At 36.0% G+C, this 26,823-nt stretch overlaps 1 protein-coding gene across 1 annotated transcript in view; it reads left to right on the top strand.

Annotated features, from left to right (window-relative positions):
* Positions 1-23,558, top strand: part of MCF2 (MCF.2 cell line derived transforming sequence) — a 75,763-nt gene extending 52,205 nt beyond the window's left edge. Inside the window, 7 exon segments of the mRNA XM_059883718.1 lie at positions 4,076-4,168; positions 7,105-7,183; positions 7,733-7,799; positions 11,287-11,396; positions 12,952-13,061; positions 15,940-16,052; positions 16,955-23,558. Of these exon segments, the coding sequence (XP_059739701.1) occupies positions 4,076-4,168; positions 7,105-7,183; positions 7,733-7,799; positions 11,287-11,396; positions 12,952-13,061; positions 15,940-16,052; positions 16,955-17,066 (684 nt within the window). The 3' untranslated portion in view covers positions 17,067-23,558.
* Positions 23,559-26,823: the final 3,265 nt, after the last annotated feature.

The raw sequence follows: 26,823 nt of genomic DNA, 5'->3' as shown, positions 1-26,823 counted from the left end.
ATAATTGCTGGTAGGACTAGTCGGTGTGTTACATAAGAGTTTGGATTCCTGGTTTCAGAATCTTCCCCTTGGTAGAGAGGATCAACGTGGAAGCACTTTCAAGGAACTGTTGCCTTGACTTCATCATATCAAGCTGGAATTTCATGGCCTGACAGCTGTATGATGACTGCGTGCTATATTTTAAGTTGACAGCTCCTGTGCAAAGGAAAGGCCCTAAAGTACACACACACAGTCAGTCAAATGGAGACATTCGAGTTCTTCAGATTCCTTAGTTCATGCGTTTATTATTTTCATCTATGTTTTTAAGTGTAACAAATATATGCGTCATGCTATTTTGCTAGGAGCTGTTTAAATGTTATCAGTGTTAATTCATTTAATCTACATAGCAACTTTATATGAAGTAGGAATTATTATAAACCCCATTTGAGGATAGGCAAGCCAAGTTCCAGAGAGGTGAATATTTCATCCAAGGGCATAGAGTCACACCCAGGCAGATGGCCTCGAACTCCATGATCATAACACCTGCACCATGCTGGCAGGTCTTGTTCTTGCTTGTTTATTTCATTCCTTCATTCCTTTTTATCTCTATCCTCTGCACTTCATCTCCTCTCTACCCCTGTAGCAACCATTCTAATTTATTTGATGTACATCCTTCAGTTTGTGTGTTCTTTTTAAATACATACTAATGTTCTGTGCCCATTTAGTTTTTTTTAATATAAATTTATTTATTTTAATTGGAGGCTAGTTACTTTACAATATTGTATTGGTTTTGCCATACATCAACATGAATCCACAGCAGGTGTACACGTGTTCCCCATCCTGAACCCCCCTCCCACATCCCTCCCCATATCATCCCTCTGGGTCACCCCAGTGCACCAGCCCCGAGCATCCTGTATCATGTATCGAACCTGGACTGGCGATTCGTTTCACATATGATATTATACATGTTTCAATGCCATTCTCCCAAATCATCCCACCCTTGCCCTCTCCCACAGAGTCCAAAAGACTGTTCTATACATCTGTGTCTCTTTTGCTGTCTCGCATACAGGGTTATTGTTACTATCTTTCTAAATTCCATATATATGCATTAGTATACTGTATTGGTGTTTTTCTTTCTGGCTTACTTCACTCTGTATAGTAGGCTCCAGTTTCATCCACCTCATTAGAACTGATTCAAATGTATTCTTTTTAATGGCTGAGTAATACTCCATTGTGTATATGTAGCACAGCTTTCTTATCCATTCGTCTGCTGACGGACATCTAGGTTGCTTCCATGTCCTGGCTATTATAAACAGTGCTGCAATGAACATTGGGGTACACTTGTCTCTTTCAATTCTGGTTTCCTCAGTGTGTATGCCCAGCAGTGGGATTGCTGGGTCATATGGCAGTTCTATTTCCAGCTTTTTAAGGAATCTCCACACTGTTCTCCATAGTGGCTGTACTAGTTTGCATTCCCACCAACAGTGTAAGAGAGTTCCCTTTTCTCCACACCCTCTCCAGCATTTATTGCCAATTTTTATAAATTGTATTCTGATATAATCCTCATTTTCTTTCTTTTTTGATCCCAGAAACTGTTTTCAAGATACAGTTATGTTACTGTTTTATACCCAATACCTTGCTTGTAATTGCCTCACGGCAGTTCAGCCTTGCTGCATTTTTTGTTTTGTTAATATGAAGATAAATTTTTAAATAATACTAACTCAAGAGGTAACTATTATGTATCCCAGATACATAAATATAAGTCTTAAAATTTGTAGTTATTGGTTATAATCCCAGAGTTCTTGACCCACTGGGAGACTTTTTAACAAGGTAGTTGACATCATTGTACTGCCCTGAAGACAGAAAATTAGTTTAAAAGTCGGGGCCCTGAGTACTTGATGCAGCAAGATGTCTTCAGATAAAATGCTTTGTAGTAAAGAAAATAAATTCACAGCTGTCAGAAATCATCAATGAAAATGTGAAGGATGAGGCAGAGATCACAGTTACGGTATAACTATAGAATCAGCTTTGTTCTTTTGTTTTATATATATATTATTTATTACATAGTATATCATATGACTGATAGAACTTTAACTCTGCCTCTATTCTTAAAAATCTTTCAATAAAATCTTTATATTTTATTATTTGAGAAAATATGTACAATCCATGAATTGCAAATAGATTGTATTACAGTGGATCATTTGTAGTGAATTGCTTAGAGCTAAGAAGGCAATGGCACCCCACTCTAGCACTCTTGCCTGGAAAATCCCATGGACGGAGGAGCCTGGTAGGCTGCAGTCCATGGGGTCGCGAAGAGTCGGATACGACTGAGTGACTTCTCTTTCACTTTTTACTTTCATGCGTTGGAGAAGGAAATGGCAACCTACTCCAGTATTCTTGCCTGAAGAAGCCCAGGGACGGGGGAGCCTGGTGGGCTGCCGCCTATGGGGTCACACAGAGTCGGACACGACTGAAGTGACTTAGCAGCAGCAGCAGCAAGAACAATATTGGAGAAGGAAATGTCAGCCCATTCCAGTATTCTTGCCTGGGAAATGCCATGGACAGAGGAGCCTGGCATGCTACAGTCCATAGGGTCGCAAAAGAGTTGGGCACAACTTATCTACTAAACAACAAGAGCAAGAACAATATAGTTTGATAGAGATAATTGTTAGATTTCCAGAGTAACTCAAAAGATTTATTTAATCTATAATGCTGTGCTTTATGTAGGCAGTGAAAAAATAGCAAAACTGTTGCTATTCAAATAAGGAGAAGCTGAGAAAGCAAACTCATACTTTAAAAAAACTCATCGTATTATCTAAGCCTTTAATGCATGCTATATAATCCTTCTATCAACTCTATGAAATAGGTACTCTTCCTATTTTATAGTCAACACAAGTTCAGAATGATTAAGCAACTTGCACCAAGACACTTAGCTAGCTCATGGGCTTTCCATCTTACCATGCTGTTAGGACAAAACCATGTATTGAAACAAAATCAGTTTAAATAGAGCTTGAATATGAGATTATTATTTATCTTAAAATCTGATGTTTGAACAAAAGTAGTTTAGTTAGAGTGGTTGAGTAGGAATATAAAGATGATTTTTGATCATTCTGAAAGTAACTTCTGAGTACATTCAGGGTAGATATCACAGGCTTTTTCATTTCTAAGTATAATCCCTTTTCTTTTTCTTGGTATGGGGATCTCACTAAGCACTACTCTTAATGCTTATCAGCTCTAATTAGGATCATTTGGGACACATGTAAATGGAACAGAGTGTGAGATATTCCTTTAGATAATTAGGCAAGAATTGAAAGAAAAGAAGGCAGAAGGAGACTAAAAGAGAATGTGTACAAGGGAGTGAAATTGCTCAAAATGGAATTAACCAAGCTACTAGCAGCACAGGATAAAAGAAAATGGAAAAGTTTGTGCTTTGCACAATCATGTGAAAGAGAAGAAAAACTATGGTAAGGAAGGATTATTGCATGTCAAAGTTTCCCTGGCTACAAGAAGACATCACTCTCCCGTGACAGATTATTTATTTTCCAGAGAGGCTGAGAGATTGGTGGAAATAGAGGGGATTTTTGTGTAGCTAATTGGTTCCTGCCTGACCTGTAAATTGGATGTCTATAACATGTAGGATTTCTATAGACATAAGTAATAATTTATGAGATTAACTTATCTGGCCTATGATTATTAAAAATAAACCATTTAAATTAGTTTTGGATGACCTTGTTCACTGATATTTAACTACTTTTACTTCTGTGTTTGACACAATTCGTTTTTATAGTGTACTGTTAATTTATAACAGAATTCAATCTTAGGTGGACTACTTGGATGTTCAAATTTATAACAATTTGTTTCAGTCACTGGAATGGAACGTGTAGTCTGTACTATAAGTGCATAGTTCAGTGAAACCATATAAATATTCAGGTCTGTGATTGAATTCATCATTTCATATTTTTTGAATGTAAAAGTATATTTTGCACAAATGAGAAATTCTGTTTCATTTAGAATATGATGGGTATGACGGGAATAGATTTAATGTAACTTCATTTTCAGAATAAAATGCTCATAAAAATCATGACATATATTGTAGATGGATGAACTTGGAATCACTGAATATGTAAAAGGAGATAACCGCAAGTTTGAAATCTGGAATGCTGGAAAGGAAGAAGTTTATATTGTCCAGGTTGGTCATTTAAGAATTGTTCTAGAAACTCTACCTGCCTTAAGATACAAAAGTCTGAATTTGCAAACAAAAATAATTTTGGTTACATTACAGAAATTCTCAGTCCTTTCCTATAGGTCACCTAAATATTATTTGATAATTATTCTTTGTGATACAGTTAAACATGTTATCAGTTAGCAAATTTTCTTTGATTCTTTTATTTAAATATAGTTGGTATACAATATTATATGTTATAGGTATACAATATAGTGATTCATAATTTTTAAAGATTATTTTCCATTTATAGTTATTATAAAATATTGGATATAGTCCCCAAGTGATTCAATAAATCCTTGTAGTTTATTTTATACTTAATAGTTTATAGCTCTTAATTCCCTACCCCCACATTGCCCCTCTACACTTCCGTCTCCCAGCTGGTAACCACTAGTTTGTTCTCTGTATCTGTGAATCTGCTTCTTTTTTGTTATATTCACTAGTTTGTTTTATTTTTTGGATTCCACATACAAGTGATATCATACACATGATATCATATTTGTCTTTCTCTGACTTATTTCACTTGATATAATACCCTCCAAGTCCATCCTATTGTTGAAAATGGCAAAATTTCATTCCTCTTTATGACTGAGTAGTATTCCATTGTGTGTGTGTGTGTGTATATATATATATACTGCCTTTTAAATCCATTGATCTGTTGATGCACACTTAGGTTACTTCTGTTGGCAAAAGTTTTTTTAACTTGAGATGTGTCTGTGATGCTTTCTATGGCTTTAAGTTTTCACTGCTACATCAGGAGACTTATGAATAAGAACTGGAAGCCAAGAGCTTGGCTGGTGCTTTTCTGTCCCCATCAAATTTCTAGAGTTACAGATTGATAACAGTGCTGAATTCCTCTTGTGCTCAGCATTCAGAGAGGACCTGATTATGAGACAAGGTGATATGATGGTTCAGATGAGGTCGTTGTTTCTAAAGAATGTGGTTAAAGCTCTGGCCACACATGCTATAATGTTCAACCTGTATCAGGGAAGAGGAGAGAAATTAGAACATTTTAAGAGCCATTTCAAAAGTATTTGTATCATGACTTGTTATCTGTTGACAATGCTTGATGTTTTTTATTTGTTTTAACTCTGTCTTCATTCAGTTCAGTTCAGTCACTCAGTCGTGTCTGACTCTTTGCGACCCCATGAATCGCAGCACGCCAGGCCTCTCTGTCCATCACCAACTCCCAGAGTTCACTCAAACTCATGTCCATCGAGTCGGTGATGCCATCCAGCCATGTCATCCTCTGTCGTCCCCTTCTCCTCCTGCCCCCAATCCCTCCCAGCATCAGAGTCTTTTCCAATGAGTCAGCTCTTCGCATGAGGTGGCCAAAGTATTGGAGTTTCAGCTTTAGCATCAGTCCTTCCAAAGAACACCCAGGACTGATCTCCTTTAGGATGGACTGGTTGGATCTCCTTGCAGTCCAAGGAACTCTCAAGAGTCTTCTCCAACACCACAGTTCAAAAGCATCAATTCTTTGGTGCTCAGCTTTCTTCACAGTCCAACTCTCACATCCATACATGACCACTGGAAAAAACATAGCCTTGACTAGACGGACCTTTGTTGGCAAAATAATGTCTCTGCTTTTGAATATGCTATCTAGATTGGTCATAACTTTCCTTCCAAAGAGTAAGTGTCTTTTAATTTCATGGCTGCAATCACCATCTGCAGTGATTTTGGAGCCCCCCAAAAATAAAGTCTGACACTGTTTCCACTGGTTCCCCATCTATTTCCCATGAAGTGATGGGACCAAATGCCATGATCTTCGTTTTCTGAATGTTGAGCTTTAAGCCAACTTTTTCACTCTCTTCTTTCACTTTCATCTAGAGGCTTTTTAGTTCCTCTTCACTTTCTGCCATAAGGGTGGTGTTATCTGCATATCTGAGGTTATTGATATTTCTCCCGACAATCTTGATTCCAGCTGGTGCTTCTTCCAGCCCAGTGTTTCTCATGATGTACTCTGCATATAAGTCAAATAAGCAGGGTGACAATATACAGATAATTCATAAAAATATATGCTCTTGGCTTGATTTAGATGTAAGATTTTTCTTATGTATTAACAAACTTATCTTGTAAGTAATGGGAGGATATTTAAGGAGGGAAGATAACTATGCAAGCAATTGTTTTTAAATTTTTTTGGCTGCACTACGGTGTGGTATGTTGAATCTTGGTTTCTGAACCAGAGATCAAACCCAGGCCCTTAGCAGTGAAAGCACTGAGTCCTAACCCAGTAGTCCACCAGGGAATTCTGTGCAATAGATTGTCTTTTCAGAAACAATAGAGCTTGTTTTGTTTTACTAAAATTAAACATGAAAACATTTATATATTTTATTTTTTTATTTATTTTTATTTTTTTAATTTTATTTAATTTTTAAACTTTACATAATTGTATTAGTTTTGCCAAATATATTTTAAAAACCCTGCTACACAGAAAAGAATAAGTGAGATTTATATTTCACATTTCTCTAAGCATTGGGCTTCCCTAATGGCTCAGCTGGTAAAGAATCCACCTGCAATGTGGGAAACCTGGGTTCGATCGCTGGGTTGGGAAGATCCCCTGGAGAATGGAATGGCTATCCACTCCAGTATTCTTGCCTGGAGAATTCCATGGATTGTATAGTCCATGGGGTTGTAAAGATTCAGACATGGCTGAGTAACTTTCACTTTTCACTAAGCATTACTATTGAAGGGCAGTTTCAAATTAGTCTTGACTATTATTTCATCTAATCTGATGGCTGTTTATTTGCTTCTTGGAAGTTTAAGAATCAAAATGTTAGGGTAAGAATATGATAGTTCAGAATATAGATTATGTTTAATATAATAATGACCTTTGTTTTACTATAAAGCATCCTTTTAAAAAGGAAACATGTCTTCTCCTCCCTCATTTTTTAAATCTTTAGGCTTCAAATATAGATATGAAGATGATGTGGTTAAAAGAAATCAGAACTATTTTGTTGAAGCAACAGGAACTTTTGACAGGTAAATTCAAGCATGTATTCTCTAGAATGGGAAGTATAAGAACAATTCAGTGTCTCAGATTTGTGATAATTTTTACAAGGAATGGGGCTGATATTTACTTTCTACTATTTACAATTAAACTTGTTAGTAGGAGATCAAGATTCAGGGAGCTGTTTGAATTATTTCAGAAAATGAATTTTGCAGTAGAAGATGAGCTCTAATGCCTGGGAAGCAGTTTTGCAGTGATAAAGCAATCTGAATGTGTTAATTCTAAGTCCTTCCCATGAGGCAGCTCTGTGTGGGAACTCAGTAATCAGTGCCTAGTAATGTTGGCCTAAGAGGGGTGCTAGTTATAAACTTGAATGTCTTGAATAAAATACAGCATGGTTTGATCCTTTTCTATATTCCGAATTCAGACTGGCCTTCCCTCTGGCTGTTTTAAGTCTGTGAAGGTGAACTAGAATGGGATTGAGGTCTGTGTGTATGCACATGTGAAGGTTATTGGTCCTCAAGGAAGTAAGAAGCATGGCTTCCAAATGATGCTTATATAAGCTTTGTTTTATTTCACAGTTAAGAACCGAGAACAGCATAATCAGTTAACAGAGCAGAATCATTTTTCTTCTCAGCAGAATGACGAGTAAGTGATTCTTCTTTAAGAAATATCACTCTTCCAATCTTCTGTTTTCTGTGTGTAACATGAAACAATGTAATTAAACTATCAGACAAAAGATACCTTTTAGCAATATCTCATCAAATTCTATAAACACATCATTTTCTGGGTTCTATCCTTGGGCATGGAGCCTGATAGTCCTTAATAGTTATCCCACTGTTTCTCTGATGTTAAAGAAAATAATAGTTTGGGCTAATTTTTTAAATAAAATTATAAATGCTTTGTTCTCCTGGGGGGGAGTTACATGTAGGCTGGTAGCAAAAGCAGTTAAGCTCATGGCTTTCTCTTTAAAAATTTTCTGGACACCTTCAATCTGATTGGAGAAAGAGGGATATAAGAATGATGATGTACTGGCAGCTGATACTGGCCCATAGCTTTGTGGTCCCTTGACAGAGACCACATGCTGGTGACTTGGCCTCTCTATGTAGTTAGAGAAGAGGTATGGCTCCTGGGTGGCAGGGGCAGGGAGGAGGGATTATGCCTGGACACAGTCACAAAGTCTTTGAGGAAGGTAGCAGTTCTAAATGATAGCTATGCTGCTGGTTTAGAGATTTGGCCTTGTATTCTGCCTCTAGGAATCCTAGAAGTTGGAGTTTCCATAGAACATTTGCATATATGCCGAAAGAATCCCCACACTTATTTCAAAGCCTTGGCACAGATATTCACCATGCAGCATCTGCATGATGTAGGGATCATTGAAAGACTTATTAAAAATACTTTTTCAATGGTACAGATGAACTTATTTACAAAGTGGAAATAGAGTTAGAGATGTAGAAAACAATCTTGTGTTTACCGGGGGGAAAGAAAGGAAGGATAAATTGGGAGATTGGAATTGACATATACACATTACTATATATAAAATAGGTAACTAACAAGGACTTACTGTATAGCACAGGTCAATAGTAAGTAATGACCTATATGGGAAAAGAGTCTAAAAAAGAGTGAATATTTGTATATATATGTCTGATTCACTATGCTGTACAGCAGAAAGTAACACAACATTGTAAATCAACTATACTTCAGTAAGAAAATTTTTTAAAATGCTCTTTTTCTCTTTGTTGCACATCATCTTTCACAGGTAGCTAAGATCAGGTGATAAGTATGTTGATTTATCTGAGGCTTTAGGAGAACCATTTTTTAAAATTTATTTATTTTAATTGGAGGCTAATTACCCTACAATATTGTAGTGGTTTTTGCCATACATTGACATGAATCAGCCATGGGTATACATGTGTTCCCCATCCTGAACCCCCCTCCTACCTCCCTCCCCATCCCATCCCTCTGGGCCATCCCAGTGTACCAGCCCTGAGCACCCTGTCTCATGCATCGAACCTGGACCAGAGATCTGTTTCACATATGATGATATACATGTTTCAGTGCTATTCTCTCAGATCATCCCACCCTCGCCTTCTCCCACAGAGTCCAGAAGACTGTTCTATACATCTGTGTCTCTTTTGCTGTCTCACATATAGAGTTATCATTACCATCTTTCTATCCATATATATGCATTAGTATACTGTATTTATGTTTTTCCTTCTGGCTTACTTCACTCTATATAATAGGCTCCAGTTTCATCCACCTCATTAGAACTGATTCAAATGTATTATTCTTTTTAATGGCTGAGTAATATTCCATTGTGTATATGTAGCACAGCTTTCTTATCCATTCGTCTGCTGATGGACATCTAGGTTGCTTCCATGTCCTGGCTATTATAAACAGTGCTGCGATGAACATTGGGGTACATGTGTCTCTTTCCATTCTGGTTTCCTCGGTGTGTATGCTCAGCAGTGGGATTGCTGGGTCATATGGCAGTTCTAATTCCAGTTTTTTAAGGAATCTCCACACTGTTCTCCATAGTGGCCGTACTGGTTTGCATTCCCACCAACAGTGTAAGAGGGTTCCCTTTTCTCCACACCTTCTCCAGCATTTATTGTTTGTAGACTTTTGGATAGCAGCCATTCTGACTGGCATGAGATGGTACCTCATTGTGGTTTTGATTTGCATTTAAGAGAACCATTTTAAAAATCACAGTGGAAGTCTTTATTTTCCAGGGTTTACAGTACTCAATATTTTGTCATATATTCTAGAAGTCTTTACATTTCAGACAGTATTGACTCTATAGTAGCTGATTCACCTCAACAGTATTAATCAGATTAAGGTTTTAATCATCATTCATATATACCTTATATATGTATAAGTATATATATGTACATATATATAAGTATATATACATATAATGTATGTATGTATATATATATATATCTAATTCATTGAAGTTAAAAGTTCATAGAACAATAGTGATTTTTTGTTGTTCTTTATATTTTTCCAACTTATGGAGTATGGTTGACAATTAAAATTGTATACATTTAAAGAGTACAATTTGATGATTTGATATTGTGTGATTGCATGCATGCTCAGTTGTGTCCAACTCTTTGCAACCCCATGGACTATAGCCCACCAGGCTTCTCTGTACATTGAATTCTCTAGGCAAGAATACTGGAGTGGGTTGCCATTTCCTCCTTCAGGGCATCTTCCCAGCCCACAGATTAAACCTGTGTCTCCTGGGTCTTCCCCTTTGGCATGTGGATTCTTTTCCACTAGTGCCACCTGGGAAGCCTATGATTTTTTTATTAATATGTGTGTGTGTGTGTATATATATATATATGTATATATGTATGTGTGTGTATATATATATATATAGTGAAATAATCACCACAGTCAAACTGATTAACATATCCATCACCTTACATAGTTATCCTTTCCTGTGTCTGTAGTGAGAACATTTAGGATATACCTCCTAGCAAATTTTGGGTATACAATATAATATACAACAGGAATTTTATATAATATTACCTGCCTTGGGTTCAGAAGGGAATCATTTTTTTCCATGCTGGCTTTGATCCTAGGATATAAGCTTCTGTATATTATGAGCTATTATCACACAGACTTAAATACAGGGGAAAATCAGCTCTGCTTATGGATTCTTAGATTATATTCTTTTTTTTTTACAATTCATTTATTTTTGACTCTGCTGGGTCTTTGTTGTGCTGCAGGCTTTTCTCTAGTTGCAGTGATCAAGGGCTACTCTCTAGTTGCGGTGCACAGGTTTCTCATTGTGGTGGCTTCTCTTGTGGAGTACGCGCTCTAGGGCATGCAGACTTCAGTAGTTGCAGCACATGGGCTCAGTAGTTGGGGCTCCCAGGCTGTAAAGCACAACAAGTTCAGTAGTTGTGGTGCACAGGCTTAGTTGGTCTGAGGCATGTGGGATCTTCCCAGACCAGAGATCAAACCCAAGTCTCCGGCATTGGCAGATGGATTCTTTACCACCGAGCCACTAGGGAAGCCCCTAGATTATGTTCTTAACACATGGTATCAATGGAAGAAATACCATTTTAAATTTCTTATTACTCTTAGACTGTAAGAAAGCTCACTTTTTACATATTTACTATTTCAGAGGGCAACACAGAGGTTTTATAGGCGCTGAGGAACCTGAGTTGGGACATATCAGCACTATGGTGGAGGTCGGTGAGTCCATCACATCAGTTCAAGCAGAAGCAAATACAGGTATGTATAATGGTTATCTAAAGGGAGGATTCATGGTTGTGCAAATTGTTTTCTCTCATTGTTATTTTGAGAAATCTTTCCATCTATTCACTTTATACTGAAGAAAATAGAGTTAACCCATTTTTAGAAAGCTCCTCTGTCTTGTATATATATGCAAGTTTCTCTGGTGGGCACTGCCGAGTGGTCTGTGTATGGTCTGTGGACTGGTGTGGTCCGTGGACTAGTAGCATCAGCATCACGTGGGAACTTGTCAGGAAGGCAGGTACTTTGGCTCCATCCTGGACCTTCTGAATCAGAAACTCGAGGAGTGAGACCCAGCCAGCTGTGATGTCACAAATTCTCCATGTGATTCTTTCTGGCACCTGCTTAAGTTTGGAAGCCCCTTCTACACAGGATACAGAGGTGAATAGAACACATATACTGCATCAAGGGAGGCACTTGTGACTCAGTATAGGTGTAATGAATAGAAAAGAGTTATTTACAACTGGAATATTTTCTTTTCTTTTACACATTTGGTCATTTAAAGGGATTTAAAACAATTTGTTTACTTCAACAAACATAACAGCCTGATTGCCAGGAATCTTACAGTACTCTGGGCATATAGTCTAATTGAGATACACTCAGCTGCTATCCCAATAAAGCTAGGACTGTAGAAAGATAATGCAACAAGCAATGAAAATCCAACTTGATAGTGTGATAACAGGGAAGTAAAAGGTGCTTCAGAGGCATTCAAGAGGGTCACATTAACAACTCCGGGATCAACAGAATAGACTTCTCTGAAGAAATGGCTAATGGAGTACCTGATTCTCAGTGCTTAAACCTGATGGTCCTCAATCTGGAAGACTTCTCTACTAGCTGAGGAGAAACAGGAACAACAGCCTTGCTCAGCTTCAGCTCCATTTACAGGTCACTTCCCTCAGGTCCTCTATACTGTGGCCCCCTGAACCGTCAGGAGAGAGACTAGTATCACTGCTTTCATTCTACAGATGAGGAAACCAGGTCAGAGAAAGTTGACATGGCTTGTTCAAGGTTACATTCACAGTTTAGTGTGGCCAAGATGACATTCTGTTACTTCTTCGCCCCATCCAAGTGCTTCATTCATATCAGTTCAATGCATGCTATTAATTATTTTTATTAATTAAGCATCTCTTACAGGCAGGTTCTTATGAGACACACAGTGTGTAACACATGGTCCTTGCATAATAAAAGAGATAAGTCCAAAATAACCATATTACCAGGTAGAATGTTAGAAGTGTTATTAAAGTGGGACCAGGAAGAATGCTATAGAAAGAATTTTTGAAAGAGATGACGTTTCTGTAATAAGGAGTATAATAACTTGCACCAACCCCAACATGAAACCATCCTAAAAAGTTAAAGATGTGTAGATATTTCTGAAATATCAGAAATTCTAAACTAGTATAACCCAATTGGAGGTTTTGTTACAAAAGATAGTATTCTTGGACCATTGAAGTGTATAGCCTTGATTATTACAATTGGTTTTACTTCTCTCCTTGTGGTGTACCGGTAACTGCCATCCTGCATGATTTTCTTACAGTTTGGACTGAGATGTCATCACCTGCAAAAGTCTCTGATGAACCTGAGAAATGGTCCAGTAACTATTTCTACTCCTCTTATGATGGCCATGAAGAAGAAAGACCTCTAATGGTTAGTAATGACATATTAAGATAAATAAATAAAAACTCTTCAAGCAGTTTTATTGATGAAATAGATTAGGCACACAGGGGCAGTCTTTTGTCAGTGTCCTTGAGGTTATTAGAGGTGTTCCAAGGCCAAAAGACTTGAAATAAGTCTTACCGTGAACATTCAGTAAGCACTTCTCTCTGTGAGAACTTGTTTGAGCCATACATTGAGCCCCTACTGAAGTTAATGAGATAGTCAATCATTCCAAGTCTTATATCATGACCAATTTTATCTTCAGTTTTATTTTATTTTCAATCTGGGCATGTGCAATAAAATCAGAGCACAACAGGAAGTTCAGGTATACTTAGAATAGATTCCAGATTAGATATAGGAAATAAATATGACACATTTAAGAACTATTTAATTTCATCTGGGGAATATATTTTAGTAGACTGTCAAAAAACATGCTAATGCTACGAATCTTAGCATATTCGAGCAAGGAACACCCCATAAAAATAAAGGCTGCTTTAGGGTAAAAGTAAATGTTTTCTAGAAGAATTAGTTTTTGGTGTTATTAAGCTCCTAGTGGGTTATCCCAAGGAGTTAGGACTGTTTAGGATAAATCTCCAGTTTTCTGAAGTCACCAGTGTAGAGGGTAGGAATATTGCTTTTGTAGTGCACTGTTCCTTGGTGCTTTTCAGAGGAATACATTCAGTTGGGCAGTTCTGGTCTCAAAGCTCCATAGCATTGATGCTGGAATGCTTTCTTTAAAAAAGCAACAGAATATTTTTTCCATCAATAATACAATGACCACAATTCATATTTGTATGGTCATTTACAGTTGACAAAATGATTTCACACTGAATATTCATAGTCTTAGTGAGAAAAAGGGCAGGGTTTACTCCCTCCAACTGACAGGAGGAGACCGAGGCCCAGAGCTGGTAAGAGATTTGTCCAGAGTTCGTTGTGTAGACCAGTAGTACTCAAACTTTTTAGTGAATTTGCATTTTTCAAAAAAAGAAATGTAGTGAGAAGGGTAGCATGTGAAATATTTTTGCAACCAAAAAAAAATGAAGACATAAAGGACTTACCTGATGATCCAGGGGCTAGGACTTTGTGCTTCCACTGCAGTGGCACAGGTTTGATCCTTGGTTAGGGAACTAAGGTCTCTCAAGCTGCATGGTGCAACCAAAAAAATTTTTTTTTGCAAATCTATTTAACATCTGACTTCAGAAAAAACAGCTGGATTCTTGTACTGGCATTTGCATTCAGTCTGTTGTGCTATCACACATTTGGTGACCTCTTGAAAATGCCTTAGTAGACTTGTGAGAGGATGAGAATGAAAAAGGCAAATAATAGAACTTTGACTCTTGCAGGCCCTGGGAACCCCCCAACCTTGAGAATCACTGAAAAGAACTTTCATTTCCTGAAGTAACATTATCTGAGGACAGGAGGGGTCATTGTTCAGATGGGAGCAACAAGCCAGGGGAAGCTGGGTGGGGTTTCAATGTTTGCTGTAAATTATGCTCTATGAAGGGACGGTCAAGAACTGAGAAAGCTTTCACTAAGTATTTTTCCAGCTATCATGTCTGAACATAAAGCAAATATGCAAAATTAAAGAATGCTTTCATCTTAGGGGACGGGAATGGAGAAAACCCTAATAGCTCTTCTCCTTTCTCCCATGAATTCCCTGACTTGTGCTACTAAGGAAAATAGATACAAAGATAATACAGTGCATTCCACACCCCTCAATAAAATAACACCCAAACTAAATAGCAAAGCGAGTTGGAATGAGCTATCTTTTAGCCTCACTTTATCAAGTCAAAACCAAGAAATAATGGGTGCTGCTTCCCTTGGAGAAGCCCGAGTCGGAGATGGCTGTCCTGTTTTAATGAAGCTACTCTCTTGAATGGCGAGTAGCTCTTTCCTGCCTGCTTCTCAGCCCATTTGATAAAAATACTGCTCAAAAGACGTTCAGCCCAAGTGATGCGGATAATATTTTCAGGTTAATTCTTTTGGATGTGCAAAGGCTCGATACCGCATAATTCTTTCTTTCCTTTTTTTAAACCTTTTAAATTGTATCTTATATATAATTGGAGGATAATTACAGTATTGTGAATGGTTTCTGCCATATATAGACAACTTTCCTTTTATATTAAAAAAGCGTTTTTAATTATGGTACTCTTTTTCTATAAAATCATATATCCAATGTCTAAGATACTGTGCTGGAAAAACTCACATCTCACAATACATTTGGACTCGATTATTATTTCTTCTCTGTCTACCTTGTAACCAAATGCAATCTGTGTGCCTTGGATTATTTAGCTTATTAATGAATTAAGTTAACATTCTAGCTGCAAAATGATTAAGGCCAAGTAAAGCACAGCATTATGGTTTAATATGCTTTTATTGGACTAAGCTTTTGCGCCCATGATTTTTACCTGTGCAAAATGATATGAAGCACAGAAATCCTTTTGGGGACATTTGTAAATCTTTGTTCAGGGCCACTGCCTTTTTTATGTGCCAAGATAATTGTGTTTTATGAGAGTAATTTACAAGTAACAGTATTTAAATACTATTTTCATGCTTTTTTCTGGATTTATGTTTATTATTCATGTAACTTAAATTAATCGGGCTCTGTTATTTTCTGTGTCGTTCACACTGTAATTCTCTTCTCACAAATAAAAATGAATTCTTCAGGTTAAATAAACACATGTTCTGCTGTTTTGTTTTGTTTTTTTTTGCTATCGCAAACTGTTCAATGTTTGTTCCTACAAAGCTGCTGCAGCTAACCACATTTGCCATCGAGGAAAGAGCAAAGTCTTTATGTCACAGAACATGCAGTTATGCAAGTAGTTTTGCATTCAAATTTGTAATGTCATTTTTCAAAACAACCTTACAGTCTCCAGGCAAATATAAAGCCCTAGCAGATTGCAGGAAGAGAGGCTCAGAAGACCTCCTGATTAGAAATGGAGATGTCATTCAGCTTCTCCATGAGGATGCTGAGGGTCGATGGTAGGTGCATTTTCCATGGCTATGTTAACCTTCCCCTGGGGCACACAGATCTCTAATCAGATGTTCTGCTTTACTTGTATCTTTGTTATACAGTCTCAAGAAGCAGAAATATCACATTTCTTATCAGTGTTTCAATTTCATTGCTTCAGCCATGCCTATATAGCTCACTGAAAGGAATGTTAACCTTTGGTGAGTGAAGAATGCTTTGAAAGAATGAAATGCTTTGAGTCTGCATGCTCTTTTGTGGTTTACCTTTGACTCAGATGTTTCACCTGATATACTGGGCTTTGTAACAGCTACAAATCACATTACATTAGGTCAAGTCATTCATTAATTCATCACATGTTTAAATGCCCACTGTGTGCCAGGGACCATGTTCACTATTCTACAGCATAGCTGCACTTTGCTTTATTAGTTCAAATACTGACTTTTTAGTCTTATCATTTTGTGCTCATTCATCGGACTTTATATAGCACTCATTGAAAAGATGCTTCTGCCAAATATACTGTTTAATTACAGAGAACCCAAAGCAAGAAGGAAATATTGTTTGGGAGAAGACTGAATGAAACTTCCATAAAGCTTTTGGAAATTTTATATAAAATAATTTTGCCTTCATTGTATCAATAACTTTAACTGAAATGCTACATTGACTGTGTACTCTGACCCTAAAGGTGGAAGAGTGTACACATGAGAGTGAATTAATGATGGATCAGTAATGTAATAGCCTCTTTTGTTAGTAATCTAAGTCCTATGTAGATTACTCAAAGGACTCAAGCATAGTGTCATGAAGGTCTTTGAATACATGCAATAGTTTTGTGAAAATTTGAGCTTCAATGCATTGTATATGTCAATTTTATTACCTTCTACTACCATTATTGGCTACTAATTCACTTATTATTTAGGTTGGTGAAAAATCTAAACAGAAGAAAAGAAGGTCTGATTCCAGGGAACAGTTTGCAGATTTTAATCGGTGACTATAGGTTTCGGAATGCCAAAGGTACAGGTATAATATGAACTGGATTGTATGCTATTTGTTTAAAGCCTAAAAATGTTACAGCTCCACCAAGTGTAATTGGCATAGGATAAGAACCTCTCTGCTCTTTGAAATAAGCTGCAAGTTGACTTATTAATAATTTTCTTTTAATAGTTTTAAATTAATGAATAGAGATGTTTTAAACATGTCGAACTTTTCCCTACAAAATTGATAGGTTTGAAAGGAAAGTTCATATATAGTGCTGCCTTGTAAGAGATCCTTCAGAACTAAATATTGATGATATACTTTTAAGGATCCAGCCTTACTATCCAAGAATGCTTTACCAGTATGTTTTTACTCAGTTCTAAGAGCATATTCTTTCCTTATGGTAGGTTTCTACTGCACTTGTGTATTCATGAACACACATACACAAACACACTCTGTTTTGTGCCCGAGTTAATGTGTGAAGATATTATGAAGCAAGGAGAATGTTCCTTTCTATTAACCATTAGTTAATATTTAAAAACCATTGGTTAACAACCATTAGCACTTGAAATTTCTGTATACAAACCAATATTCTTATAACATTTTTACCTGATACTCAGCTATTTATACAAAGGCAGCACAAAAAACCCAGACTTGTTTGTGAACAAGATTATTATTATATGTACATATTTCTTTGCATTCCTAGTTTTGGACTTGTATTTGAATTCTAGGTGATATTATCTTGTGTTTAAATGAATCTAACAGGCCAGGAGTAACTAATTTGATTCCAAATTTCATTTATGGCGTGAAACAAAACCTAAGTGTGATAGGATTCACTATAAATATTGGGTCACATGGGAATCCCCAAAATGGAATCTCTTCTTGTTTTTTTGTTTGTTTTTGGTTCTCTCAATCTGGGCCACCTTTCAAAGGTTTTTTGATAATTATTGAATTGCTGAATTATATAGATAATTAGTAATCAGAAGAAGTTGCTAGACCAACAACCTGACCCAATTGGCATTTATTCAAAATCTATACCCAACAACTGTAGAATATACTATTATTTTTAAGTATACATGGAACATTCACCAAGATAGATCATACATTAGATCATGAAAGAAATCTCAATAAATTTCAGAAGATCAGAATCATACAGTCTCAAAAGATATTATGCTAGAAATAGATAATCCCTAAATATTTGGATATTAAATAATACACATGTAAACAACACATGGGACAAAGAGGAAATCACCACAGTAATTATGAATGAAAATGAAATGTGACATATCAAAATTCAGGGATACAGCTCAAGAGGGAGGGAAATGTAGGGAATTGTATAGGTTTAAGTACTTGTATTACACACTTAAAAAGTCAGTATAATTTGCCATATTAACATAATAAAGGGGGAAATTATGTAATCATTTCAGTAGATACAGAAAACCACTTGACAAAAGTCCATACACATTCATGATAACAACTCTGACTATGATAGGGATAAAGGGGAAAATGTGTGCTTGTAAAAAACCACAGTTAACCTCATACTTAATGCTAAAATATTGGAAGCTTTTCCCCTTAAGATTGGGAATAAGCCAAGGATATTCATTCTCACCATTTCTATTTAACCGTATACTGGGAGTGTTAGTCGGTGCCATAATTCAAGCTAAAGAGATAAGAAACAAAAGAAAAGAGACAATGTTCTCATGTTTAGCAGATCTTGTTATGTCCAAAACCATTGGAAATCTATACACAAAATGACTCTACTAGAAGTAATAAGTGAATTCTATAAGGCAATGGTATACAAAACCATTATACAAAAGTAAATTGTAATTCTGTATCCTAGTAACAAAGAATTGAAAAAAAGAAATAAAAATACCATTAGTGATTATATAAAGCATAAAATAAACAGGAATAAATCTAACAAATGTCCAAGGCTTCTATATTCAGATGAACAGATAATTGCTGGGATATATTTAAGATGACCTACTGGAAGGAGAGATATACCATGTTGGAAGATTGGAAATTTTATTGTTAAGAAATCCATTGTCCCCAAATTGACAGATAATTCAATCAAAATTTTAGCAAGCCCTTTTGAATAAAAAATAAGACAGGTTTATTATAAAATGGATGGCAAAAAAAAAAAAAAAAACCTAGAACAGAAGAATCTCAAAAATCTTGAGGATTTACATATCTGATTTCAAAACCTACTAAAAGGCTACAGTAGTGAATACAGTGGGTATTGGCTTGCTGCTGCTGCTGCTGTCACTTCAGTCGTGTCTAACTCTGTGTGACCCCATGGATGGCAGCCCACCAGGCTCCCCTGTCCCTGGGATTCTCCAGGCAAGAACACTGGAGTGGGTTGCCATTTCCTTCTCCAATGCATGAAAGTGAAAAGTGAAAGTGAAGTCACTCAGTCATGTCTGACTCCTAGCGACCCCATGGATTGCAGCCTACCAGGCTCCTCCATCCATGGGATTTTCCAGGCAAGAGTACTGGAGTGGGGTGCCATTGCCTTCTCCAGTGGGTATTGGCTTACGTATTGAAAAATGGAATTGAGAAATAGACCCACATATATTAATATATAACTGGTTAATGGGCTTCCCACGTGATGCAGCGGTAAAGAATCTGCCTGCCAATGCAGGAAACAGAGGTTTGATCCCTGGGTTGGGAAGATCCCCTGGAGAAGGGTATGGCAACCCACTCCAGTATTCTTGCCTGGAAAATTCCATGGACAGAGGAGCCTGGCGGGCTCCAGTCCATGAGGTCACAAAAGAGTTGGACACAACTGAGTAACTGAGCACACATGCAGTGTTTAATCAAAGTGTCAGCTGAATGGGGAAAGGAAGGTTGTTTTAGCAAATGGTGCAGGGTATCCACATGAAAAAATGAAGCTCCATCCCTACACCTCACTCCACACACAAAAATTAATTTGAGTGGGCATCATAGACCTAAACATAAAAGCTAGAAACATAAAGCTTCTAAGCATTCATGCCTGTGAGCAGTTAACCATTTCTTTCTTGTATTATACAGGACAGATACAGTGCTAACCATAAAGGAACAGTATCAGACAAAGAAACATTGCACATGCTGAATTGAGCACTTTACCCTTTAAAAATGTGTATGTATTGAAATAAGGTAAAATCCGAGATAGTGACATTTTGCACACTTTCAAAAGCCAAATAGTTGTAATGAATCATATTTTCCCCCCAAATTAACTGATTCCATCTTACACATTAAAGACTTAAGTTCGAAAATAAATAAGACCATCTTTCTGCCAACTGCTTTGTGCTTATTTAAGTCAGTAATGAGAGACAGAGAGAAAAGAAACACATGAATTACTTAAAATACATGCTCAAAGAACTGTGTAAATTAACATATATAAATCATTTTTAACGAAGCATATTTTAAAAGCCAATAAAACTATGAAATAACAGTGCAGTGTATATACTAGAAAATAATGGCTTCTCTTGTACTCAGGTCTCCAAAATTCAAAATTGAAAACACCAAGTGCATTCATCTAACTTCCATATAATATTAGCATTTCTATTCAACATTAGGAACACTCAGTAGATTTTCCATAACTTTTATCATCATCATTTAAATATAGAGCCAGATGTCCTCAAACTTAATTCAGGACAAAGTTAATTACATTCAATTTTAGCTAACTGTAATGCAGGACATGTACAATTACATATTTGATTAGTTTTAATTTGAAATGATTCCATTACTGTAACTAATCACAGTAGATTTAGGGCATATTACCATTCTTTGAAAAGTACATGACAAAACAACTTAAATCTACTTCAAGCCTGTGCTTATTTTTCAGGCAATAAAGGGCTTACCATACATTTGTTGATGTACGTACACTTTATTTGGGGAAAAAATCACACTATTCTTTCCATTTGTATTTTCTACTTTCTACCATCAGTACACTTTTCACTATCCTTTTCTTTCTTGCAGTGTCATTGGGAGAGTTACATGTAATGGATTGGTATATCATCTGCATTTAAAGCATGCATTACTCTCTTAGTGTGACATGCTACTAGATAAGGTGACATGGTTCCATGTGTCCCTGTTCTCTAGCAAGTTCTGACTTTAGATGTTTTAAAAATATACATTTCTTTCAAGTAACATGTATTTATGACAGATCGAATTAACAAAAATTAATACTTATTGGTAGATTTTGGTTGAATGCTATAATATCATGTGGTCCTGATTGAGATCTATCCTCATATTACATTGCATAGGACAAAATAGTATAATGTGGCCTCCAAAAATAGATTGTATTATGTGTCAGTTAATGGATTAGGAAATGAAAATTGACCACATATGCAACTGTCAACAGCACTTAGGTTTCAAAATATATATTATTTTATTTGTATTCTGGCAAATGGACTGTAAAAGTATTTCTGTGAATTATGTGCTTAACATGTTTCATCTGTATGTACACAGCATAATTCATACAATATTTGTGAAATCTGGTTGTATGTGATGTGAATTGTATTTATTTTGCTTAAATGGCAACCCACTCCAGTGTTCTTGCCTGGAGAATCCCAGGAACGGGAAGCCTGGTGGGCTGCCGTCTATGGGTCGCACAGAGTCGGACACGACTGAAGCGACTTAGCAGCAGTAGCAGCAGCAGTGAAGTTACGCTGTTCGTAAAATAGATGCTTTTTATAAACCATTATGTAACAGAATAACAACTTTCATATTAAAATAAACATCCAAAAGACATCACCTTTGAAATTAGGATGGACCTTTTGAATCCTCACATTTAGTGTTAGAAGTCGTAGCACGGGCAACATTTTGGCCTTAAAAGTCACTGGAGTATTAACATCATTCTTCATTATTTTGTAGATGCTGCTCTGAGTAACAAGGAAACTAAGTTCCCCTTGAATTAAAGGAGAATGAATAGACTTTAAAAAATAAGGTTTCCTTTGGAGGGTGAACTAGATTATAGCTCTAGTTCAGTGTTAACAGATAAACAGTACAAGAGTCAGATGATCCTATGCTGCCAATGACATTCACAGAATTTCCTCGGGACTGAGGTGGACTTTGTCGTTCACAGTTTGTGTCAGTCTTGCAAGAAGCCATCTTCACACCCTCCATCCCCTCAGGTGAAAAGTGCAGTGTTATTTTGTTTCCAAGTAGGGTTTTTCATGGCATGTATTCAGATTTCCATCTGAAAACCACATTATCAATTATTCTGAACATTTACAGGCAAAAATTGGGGGGGTAACTTTTCAGTAACAAAATAAAAATCCAAAGAGAGATGAGAGATAATCAGAGATTTTAAACCCCTTTGGTAATTGATAGTTTATTATTTAATTTCATTATCTTTGTGACTTTATTATACCAAAGGGATATGTTCTGAAGGACCTCTTTTGCACTTAGACTGGTATTTAGGGTTGTCAGAGCTGTCTTTGAAAGGCCCAAAGCTAAAAATCCTGCAGTTAGGATGTGGAAGTTTACATATTATGCATTGAAATTTAGAATACATCACAGCTTTAAGTTAAATATTAGTATTTGCACAAGAGGTGTTCTTGTAACAAAGCTCTGCTTTCCAGTGTCTTTACTTGCTTTTGAATTTTTTAGAAAAATCTATTCTAGTGCAGGGTTTCATAAGTTATATTGTATTTCTTTGTGTGCCTTTTCTTTAATAGTATATGTATATGTATGGATGTCCTTTTAAATATGTAAACGGTAAGATCACTTGTTTTAAAGCAGAGGCTCAGTTGTTGCATGCAATATTGAACTTAGGCTTGGAGTATTTTGTATTATGGGCCACTGAAGTCAGTGGTTTGAAATTGCTGCCTTTTGAATCATGGATCGTGAGTTTTACTATCAAGTTGGCATATTAGGTGCATGGTTTTTGATGACTGGTTTTACAAAAAATAACACAACTATATAATACACAAATTATTTATCTTTTAAAGTAGTTTTGTGTATTATGTCAAATCATAGTTTGTTTCAATGGTATCATTTGATGTAACCATTTATATGACAAACCAATTGTATTTTATTCAAAGGCACCTGTAAATTATAAATCTTCTAATGTCCAATTGCTAGAATTTGTGATGGCTGATTTATAACTAACTCATGAAACTGTCCATATGTTTGATATTTCACTTGATTAATGCTCCTGAAACAACAACAAAATATTAAAATACACTTACTTTGTTTGCTGATCCTGTGGCTAGAAGATAGAGTTAGGAGTGAAAACCTTCGAATAATGGTGCCCCTCTGCACAAAACATTTAATTTTCGTGGTATTAAATTAAGGATTTTAATCATTTAAGAAAATACTGAGTTCTATAGATTCAAACATACAGTATAGCCTTTTAATGTTTTAATCACTGGACAATGAATGCTATATTTGTACATGTATTTGTATATGTAACTGCACTGTATTGATTTTATTGGACTTATGTGTGTTACTATGAAACATAGCAGCAATTTCCCTTTAAGTCTTTGAATTTTAATTACATTATAAATATACTAAAAATGTTAATGTACTTGCATTAATTCCACATTAAAAATATCCAACCTTAAACTCGTATATTTTTTTCATTTAATATCATTGAAAAAGCTTTTCCTTTCTTTTTTTTTTAAATTGAAGTATAGTTGACTTACAATATTGTGTTAATTACTGCTGTACAACAAAGTAATTCAGTTATATACACACACACATATATATTTTTTTCCATTATGGTTTATCTTAAGATATTGAATACAGTTCTCTGTGCTATACAGCAGAACCTTGTTTATCCATTCTATATATAAAAGCTTACATCTGCTAACCCCAACCTTGCACTCAGTCCCTCCCCCAAGTCCCTCCCTGCTTGGCACCCCCAGTCTCTTCTCTAATCCATTATTCTGTTTCTGTTTCATAGATAGGTTCATTTGTGTCATATTTTAGATTCAACATACAAGTGATGTCACGTGGTATTTGTCTTTCTCTTTTTGACTTCACTTAGTGTGATAATCTCTAGTTGCGTCCATGTTGCTGCAAATAGCATTATTTCACTCTTTTTAATTGCTAAGTAATATTCCATTGCCTATATGTACCACATCTTCTTTATCCAGTCATCTGTCAATGGACATTTAGGTTGTTTCCACGTCTTGGCTGTTGTGAATAGTGCTGCTATGAACATAGAGGTGCATGTATGTTTTTGAATTATGGTTTTGTCCTGATATGTGCCCAGGAGTGGGATTGCTGGGTCATATGCTAACCGATTTTTAGTTTTCTGAGGAACCTCCATACTGCTTTTCACAGTGGCTGTGCCAACTTATGTTCCCACCTACAGTATAGGAGGGTTTCTTTTTCTCCACACCCTCCCCAGCATTTGTTATTTGTAGACTTTCTATGATTGCCCTTCTGACTGGTGGTACCTCATTGTAGTTTTGATTTGCATTTGTCTAATAATTAGTGATATTGAACATCTTTTTATGTGCCTGTTGGCCATCTATATTTCTTCTTTGGGGAAATGTCTATTTGGGTCTTCTGCCCATTTTTGAATTGAGTTTTTCTGGTTGTTGTTATTGTTGAGTTGTGTGAGCTGTTTGTATATGCTGGAAATTAAGCCCTTGTCTGTTGCATCGTTTGCAAATATTTTCTCCCATTCTATAGGTTGTCACCATTTTGTTTATGGTTTTCTTTGCTTCACAAAAGCTGATAAGTTTGATAGGTCCCATTTGTTTATTTATTTTTTAATTTCTATTGCCTGGAGGGAGTGACCTAAGAAAACATTGGTATGATTTGTCAGAGAATAGAAAACTCCTTTCCTTTCATTTATAGGTGATACACTAAAGACACCATAATTATTTTGAGTTACTTGCTTACCTTCACTTTTGTCATAACGTTGTAATAAATAAAGAAAATGAGCTCAATGATAGACAAAATACCATACAACAAAGAAAACCCAGAAACAGAGTCTTATATGTATGTTATTTGCTGTATTGATGGATGTAGCATTGCATGTGGGGAAATGAGAGACAGTTTAATACATAGTGCTAGGAAAGTTGTAAAAGCATGTTTACTTGTAGCCTTGCTTCTCTGAGAGAAACAGAGACATCTAACCAGACCTAGGGTAAAATATTTTGCTCAAAAAGTTTCTTTACCCAGATCTGTAGGATGGCAGTACATGAGGTTTCAGGGGTTAGATAGCCATAGTTGTGAGAGGGTATTTCCACACACTGAAAAAAATCTGCTTCCATTTGATGAAGACCAAGGAAAGCTGGAAAGCATCTAGATACCCACAGTTGTTTTATGAACTGTTGATTTTGCAAAGGGCTCTTAGCTGGGTTTGCTAGACTTAATCTTTTCCACAGCCCATTAGGGAGTTAGAACTTATGCATTAATATAGAAAGAGAATCAAAACCTATCACATTGGTTTGGTTGGGTTGTTTTAGTTGTTTTAATGACTATCCCATCACATATTCAGCTATTTCTTTTGGCCTTTAAATTTGTTTTTAGCTTTTTTGAGGAAGCACCAGCAGTGAACTGCTTAATCAAACATATAATTCATCTTCAAGAACTCCCTGAAAATTAAAATGTGTGTTCAAGTTTTTATTTATGCATTGGCTGAGGAATAAGTATTGGGCTGACCAGAAAGTTTGTTCAAATTTTTCTGTAAGAACTTAAGGAAAAACTTGAACAAACTTTATGGCCAACCCAATATTATTGTTGACATTTCCACAGTTACATATGAATCTCACAATATACAGTATGTAGTTGTTATAAAAGACTTCCCAACTTCTAGGCTATGGTATTCTCTTCAGAAGAGAGAAAATTTAAGAGTATATTTTTGAAAGTATAAGAGAGTATGAGAAATGCTCCACTTGAAGAGAAATTAGGTCAGTGATTTTGTTTGAGGTTTAGTCAGAAATCAATCCAGTTTCACTTAACAGACTTTCTCTGAGAAAAATGCTTGTTATTAGTAGGTATTAGAACACAGGAATGGTCTTCCCTTAGGAGCAGTAGACTCCAGAGTGCTCAGTGAATCAAGTCTCAAGCAATTAATTGTCAAAACAAGTCATTTTTATTACATTTCAGTACACTTACCCTTTGTTGATTTGGGATGATCAGTTTGTAGTTGGTCTTATGGGGTCTGCTCAAGGACAGCAAGCAAACCAACCAACCAATGTTACAGATAAAACTAAACCCTTAATATCATTCAAAAGGAAAATTAATAGAAGTGACAATTGGATTTTTTTTAAATTCTCTTTAGTTCAAAATGTATTTTCTATGTTAAAGCTCAAGACATAACTCAAGTCTAAAATTTTCCTTTAATAGAGTCACAGATGTAGAGAGCAAACTTAGGGTTACCAAGGGTGAAAGGGGGGAATGGGATAAACTGGGAGATAGAGATTGACATATATATACACTAATTATGTGTAAAATAAGTAACTAATAAGAACCTGCTGTATAGCACAGGGAACTCTACTCAATACTCTTTAATGGCCTATATGAGCTATATGGGAATAGAATCTTAAAAAGAGGATATATGCATATGTATAACTGATTCACTTTGCTTACTAACAACATTGTAAGGCAAGTATACTCCAGTAAAAATTAATTTAAAAATTTTAAAAGTTTTCCCTTGTACTTGATGAGAGGCTACCTTTTAATCGTTGATCACCTCATTTCACATATGTGAATTCACCATTAAATTCTGAAGTAAATGTATACAAAATAGGACTAATAATGTGTATTGAGAACAGCCCATGAAGCTGGACTTTGTGAAAAAGGTAAATGAAACTTTCCTTAAGCCCAAAGCAAATAAAATGTACACTGCTTCAAAGATACGTTTCGTCT

The sequence above is a fragment of the Bos taurus genome, chromosome X (genome assembly GCF_002263795.3).
Source record: "Bos taurus isolate L1 Dominette 01449 registration number 42190680 breed Hereford chromosome X, ARS-UCD2.0, whole genome shotgun sequence".
Lineage (NCBI taxonomy): Eukaryota > Metazoa > Chordata > Mammalia > Artiodactyla > Bovidae > Bos > Bos taurus.
The sequence above is the reverse complement of the archived record's forward strand: the minus strand, read 5'-3'. Positions and strand labels throughout refer to the sequence as shown.